Source organism: Anoplophora glabripennis, unplaced genomic scaffold, assembly GCF_000390285.2.
Source record: "Anoplophora glabripennis isolate ALB-LARVAE unplaced genomic scaffold, Agla_2.0 scaffold692, whole genome shotgun sequence".
In the NCBI taxonomy this organism is placed as follows: Eukaryota; Metazoa; Arthropoda; class Insecta; order Coleoptera; family Cerambycidae; genus Anoplophora; species Anoplophora glabripennis.
The window spans coordinates 27,934-34,594 of NW_019416838.1; the positions used below are offsets into that span (position 1 = coordinate 27,934).

The window sequence follows — 6,661 nt, forward strand, 5'->3', positions numbered from 1 at the left end:
TGACGTAGAACCAGGTCAGACATGGTAGGTTTTATTAAGCATGTGATTGGGCATATGAAATGGTATTTTACGACATTTTTTGTTGGTCGGGATCTTTTTAATTTCGAAAAATTAAAAAAAAATCTATTTTTATGAGAACATGTTTTTTAAAGTCTCCACCGTTATATCTCAAAAAATAATTGTACTATCAGAGTAATTTTTTTTTTAAATTAAAGCAGACATAATAGCGCTTTTAACAGTACTAATGGATTTTATAAAAATCGCTTTTTCATTTCGCTAAAAATCAGGAAAACTTGATATTTAAATTTTGTGTAATACAATTTTCACCAATCGATAAACTTTTTTATTTATGATTTTTTTTATATACATGCAGCGAAGAAAATGAAGCCCAAACATTACATAAATTTTTGAAATAATTAGTTTTTTCCTAAAGCTTATAGTTTGGCAACAAGCGATTATTTCATAGCGCGCTAAACTGATGCATGGGGCGTCCAACGTAATGTGTAAGTAATCTATCTACATAGTGTACGGCTTGCGGGATTTGGAGTAGGTACGAGCCTAATAAGCAGTGTGTAATAATCATCAGAATATATTTAGTTTTTAAGACATTTAAGTGCATTATTTGTAAGAAAACTGTGCGGGATGATGACAAATCTGTAGTACAAAGACCTAGAATTCAAGATTTGTTGTCAAAAAAAAAAACAATATTTAAATGGCGAAATTAAAATAAAATACCTTATGGACTGTCGTAAATCATATGCCATGTTTCAAAACATTGCTCTTACCTGTATTTTGTAATCAGACGTATCGCGCGAATATGTATATAATATATATTTTTGATTTGTTAAAATACATAATAACAAATTTAAACCTTTTATTTTGGTGAATGTATTTTTCAGCAATCGAGAAAAACATTTTTATTTGTGAAAATTTATATGTATATGCTGCGAACGAAATAAAGCCAATACATGAGAAATGTTTTTAAAATTATAATTTTTTATGTGCTACCTACAGTATGACGACCGCAATTTTGTAATATTTTAGACCTTCTTTAACGCACCCGCATTTTCGATTATCACAGTTTTTATTGGAACAATAAATGCTTAATGATTGCCGAACAAAATCAGGAATTGACTTATCATTGGAAAATATTGGAATTTATGTGGTGTTACTATATTGCTGTTGTACCATACTTTAAGTTGATACATACCCGAAATAGTTAATTATAATATATTAGCTAATAAATTTATTATTTAAATATGTATATAGTTTACCTTAAAAAGTGTTGGTAAAAAGCACCGTCAATTGGAGGAAGCTCCCATGATGGTTTTTTGTTGTTGTTGTTGCTAATTTGATTCTTAGATCATTTAATTTCTGAATTTACTTATATTTGGTTTTATACAGTAAAAGAAAAAGTTTTGTAACGATTTCTAAAGCTTCGTCATTAGACAGCATTGGCAATTCTAATAAGTTTTGAAGGACGACAATATTTTTTTCAGAACGTCAAATGTAGATTTTTTTCCTATTTTAAAAAAATCACTAGTAGTGTCACAACCGGTAAGACAACGAAGTGCCAAAAGACAAGACATTTCTTTGGGAAGTAATATATCTTCCTAAGTAATAATATCAGATATATATCAGAGTTTTTGGTGCCACGGTGTAGTATATCTCCACACCCCACTCCCAGTCCGAAACATTCCGTAATTATTTGTGGTGGGGCGCGATAGAATGAGAGCGACCCAACTAGTGGTGACTTTAAGATGCCCATCAGTGTACATACCTACCTACTCCAAATCCCGCAAGCCATACACTATGTAGATTACACACTACGTTGGACGCCCCATGCATCAGTTTAGCGCGCTATGAAATAATCGCTTGTTGCCAGACTATAGGTTTTAGGAAAACAATTATTATTTCAAAAATTTATGTAATGTTTGGGCTTCATTTTCTTCGCCGCATGTACTCGTATATAAAAAAAATCATAAATAAAAAAGGCGAAATGAAAAAGCGAGTTTTATAAAATCCATTAGTACTGTTAAAAGCGCTATTGTGTCTGCTTTAATTTAAAAAAAAACGACTCTGATGGTACAATTACTTTTTGAGATATAACGGTGGAGAACTTAAAAAACATATTCTCATAAAAATAGATTTTTTTTTATTTTTTCGAAATTAAAAAGATCCCGACCAACAAAAAATGTCGTAAAATACGATTTCATATGCCCAATCACATGCTTAATAAAACCTACCATGTCTGACCTGGTTCTACGTAAAAAAAAAAAAAAAACGACACAATAGACTCTTCAAATCGCTGCACTAACTGCATTTTTTATAGAAACTGTATTTTTTATTTATAAGCGTTAAAAAAATACTGTCGCGAAGCAAATCGTAGAGGATGCGTTTTTCAAGGGAAAACTGTATTCCTATTTATCACATGTCCTCAATTCCATAATTCGTCTAGTAATACGTAAATAACTTGAATAATAATCGTCATTGTGTTTTTAATTTGACTGAAACATAATAAAGGCCCCCACAGACACACGTTCTTTTTGGCAGTTATACCCGTACAGTTTTGTCTGCACGCGTAAACACGAACAACGGTAACAGCCACACACTAGACGTGTTTTTTTGTTCAGTTTTTTTTTGAAATCCTGGTGTCATTAACATCAACCGTTCTGTGATGGAATATACGACAACACTGGCAGCGGCGGCGGCAATTGCTATAAAATTTAAACCTAAAAAACAAAAAAAAATGTTCAAAATGGGTTAAAGAATGGTTACTTAAAAGAAAACAATTTTCACACGTAAATCTTTTGCATGAATTACGACTAGAGCCGGGAGATTGGTTTAATTATTTGCGAATGGACGAAGAAACTTATTTAGAGCTGCTTACTTTAGTAACACCATTATTTCAGAAACAAGATACACCTTAATGAGGCAAAGTATTACACCGAATGGGCGTCTTACCGCTACACTTAGATTTCTTGCTACTGGCAGAAGTTACGAAGACCTAAAAAAAAGACCTAAATTGAAGTCGCAAAATACACAAAATGCACTGCAGAAGACTTCTAGCACTTCACTGAAGAAAAAAAACGTCACATTTTACGATTAAAATCTCCTCGGGTTATCTTGTTTTTGCGGTTGAAGTACCTGCAAAACGAATTATAAATTAAGCTCGTCTCGTTCGTATCTCTATAGTGTTACACCAAAATGTTGACAAGCACGACCGTTGGGCATATTATTGCGCTGTACATCGTTTCCGCTTTTTTAATTAGCGGTAATGCTGCCAAGTCCGTCAATAAGACTCTCGATTATAAAGGTAAGTTTTAACGTATGTTTTTAATACCTACACTGTTAAGTTTTTCGCGTTTGGCTGAAAACGTAAATTTTAACGGTAATTTCAAAGTAGTGTATTGACCTTTTAGTGAAGAATTTCTTGATTAGTTAGTTTTCTGTAACTCTTTTCAATTGTTTTATAATTATATTATTGATTTTATTTTTGAAAAACGATTCGTTCACTTCTAAATTTTAATTTAATTTAAAATATGCTTGCCACATATTTAAACGAAATTTAAAATATCTCCAAAACTGTTCCACTCACAAAGAGACGCATAACAGAATATTTTGTTCACGATTTCTTTTTAATTACGGCGTAACCAACAAAAGTACAAAAATAAAATCGTTTTCGTAAGCTTTTTGTGAGCTATGTTCCCCACGCTATTCATCAGATAATTAAAAATTTCTACGGCAATGATTTTTTTATTCGATTTATCTGTGGTGAGCTAATATTAAATTTAAAAAGTAGTAAATAGAGAATGACTCGTTTTTTTTTAAGAAAATGAAAGATATCTCGTTTCTTTGAAACACAAACTGGTCGATTTTTCACTAAGTCAATGGTGTAGAAATGCTGGGGTTTTCATTGGAGTGCTTTTCAGTCACTACATCTGGAAATACAGCTTCAGGCATACCTGAAAGAATGTGATATATTTTTAAATTCCTCCATTTTGTGTTGTAAAATAATTTTATTTTCCCACAGAGTTGTCACTGGAAGATACCTTGCCGACTATAGCTTTGGAAAAATTTGGCAAAAAATACTACTACCTTGGAACTACATTTCAGGTACGGATAATAAATAATAAAGGTATTTATTAAATTGTATAATGGTCCTAGCATCAGAGAGATTTTCAGTTTTTGCCGTTTTCTGTGATAACTAAGAAATCGGGAATTATACAAAAATATAGCGCACAACACTGGATTATCTATAAGAAAAGTGTATACCAAATTGTTTTACAAGAGTCGAGCATTTTCACAAGCAAAAAAATTTTATGGGGTGCCGGAATAAACGGCAAAAAGCAAGCCCTTGACATTGAAATAATTTTTTTCTATCTTCTATTTTAGGGCAACTATTTCCAAGCAACGCAGTACTGTCACTACAATGGGATGAGAATTTTGAGTGTCGAAAGTGCGAAAGAGACTAACTTTCTGATCAGGCAGCTGAAACGATTCCGTAAGCCTTTTTCTTATTAATTCGAAATAGAAGCTTCCTGTTTCTGAAGTATATAATTTGAGTTTAAAGTTAAAAGAGAGACATTGACGGTCAGCTAAATTATTTATAAAAATGTATCAGTTTGTCGTTCTATGCCTGTACCATCCCGTCATATCATACCAGGTGTGAAATCACATGGCAGTAGCTGCTTTTCAGAGGCGGCAGTACGGCATTTTAACGGAGCGGCAACTTCGTGAGCATTCGGAACAGGATCGGATTTTGCTTAAATTTAAATATAACTCGACTTTATTTGATTTAAAAAAAAGAATTTCTGATTCGTGTTCAAAAATTACACCCTCACTTAAGTCACATCATACAGACACTCGTAAAAATATTTTTCTAGTTGGTGCGGAGAAATACAACTTTTGGACATCGGGTACTATCCTACCAGACGACCAATGGGTTTGGTTGGAAACAGGAAAGTTCATCGAATACACTAATTGGTTACCTAATGAACCAAACAACTGGCAAAACATTGAGAAATGCTTAGAAGCAATCTACGAGTATTCCGACACGGAAGGTGATATGGATATGATGTGGAATGATCATGACTGTAATGGTCGGAAATATGTTATTTGCGAATCGTCACAGCCTAACTGTCTAGCTGGAAAAAGTTCCTAGTATACGAAAAAATAAAGCCAAGAAGGATTTAAATAATGACTTCCTACGCGTTATTTAAGTTTATACTAAAATGTCAAATAAATTTGTTCTGCATCTACTTTCCTTTTTTATTGTGTTTATGAACCTTTGATCTTTGATACTCCAAACATTTCTTAGCCGAAATAGTTTTCGGAGTTTATTTTTGACCAAAAATAATTACTTTTTTAAAGTACGGTGGTTTTTCTATATTGTATGTTACTGAAATGATATTAAATTGATTAAATTCAGCTGGCTTCTACCCAGACCATATATTTCGCATTAAAATTCAACAGTCCACAATATGAAAACATACTCATTTTAGAGTTGTCAGTGTTGCGAGAAACAACTACTCCGAGAGCTATTTGCCCCTACCGGCATTGAATTATACTCGCAACACCTAGTGCAACAGCTAGGATCGTTTGTCAGTCAGTTTAACCCATCAGGCACAGACCGGTTTCGGACTTATTAATTAGTCCTCATCAGTGTGTCACAGGTGCGACAACCGACCACATACTCATTCTAGTTTCTCCGAGTTAATTTTGGAGTTTGAAAAAACATTTTATCTTATTTAAAGATCTTTAGATTTAGACATTTAAGGAATCTAATCGTACCACATCAGAAGTTATTGACTTGTTTTTTTTTGCGTATCTTGGAAATACTGTATCTGCCAAACAACTGATTTTTTGTGTCTAGTTTAATGATACGAGAATTTAAATTTCCTTTGGGACATCTCGGCTTTACAGTTTGCTGTACCTACCAGCAAGACGGGTTACCAGCTATAAATTAAGACGGTCCCACTCGTATGCTTGTAGTGTTTCACCAAAATGCTTGCAAGAAAGATAGCTGGACAAATAATAAAATTACATTATTTTTATATTTTCGTACAGTGTCAATAGTGCCAGCTGCATTAATAAGACTGTCGATAAGTTTTAACAATTCATAAGTTTAAAAGACAATAATTTTAATTGTCCATATAGTTGTACAAGGATTCAATAAAGTATACTTTGCCAAATACTTATACCTTAAGAGAAAAATGGAAATAAATACTACTATTTCGGAGCAATTTACGAGGTAGGATAAACAAATAAGTATTAAATTGTCATAGCACATTAAAGAACAATGCACGAAATTTATTTTATTCATAGCGATACGTTATTTGATGATTTACTTGAAAGCGTAGAAGAGAACAATTTTTTGTGGGAAAAACTGAAGCCTTTCCGTAAATCGTTTTCTTATGATCCAGATGCTCCAAACATAATTTTAAAATTTGAGTCTCTGACATTTCTACAGACATTTAAAATATCGCAAAGAATTTGATATACAGGGTGTTTCAGGATTAAGTCGACAAACTTTAAGGAGATATTCCTCATAAAAAAATAAGAAAAAGATCAAGTATAATTTTTTTTCCAGAAACGCTTCATTTTCGAAATATAGGACGTTAAAGATTAAAAAAAAAATCGAATTTTTTAAATAACTTCT

At 32.4% G+C, this 6,661-nt stretch overlaps 1 protein-coding gene across 1 annotated transcript; it reads left to right on the plus strand.

Annotated features, from left to right (window-relative positions):
• Positions 1-3,170: 3,170 nt before the first annotated feature.
• On the plus strand, positions 3,171-5,261 carry LOC108910250 (E-selectin-like). The gene is made up of 4 exons (XM_023455542.1): positions 3,171-3,316; positions 4,034-4,116; positions 4,396-4,504; positions 4,887-5,261. The coding sequence occupies exons 1-4, from the start codon at positions 3,208-3,210 to the stop codon at positions 5,162-5,164; spliced, it is 579 nt and encodes a 192-aa protein (XP_023311310.1). The 5' UTR covers positions 3,171-3,207; the 3' UTR covers positions 5,165-5,261.
• The last annotated feature ends 1,400 nt before the right edge of the window (positions 5,262-6,661 follow it).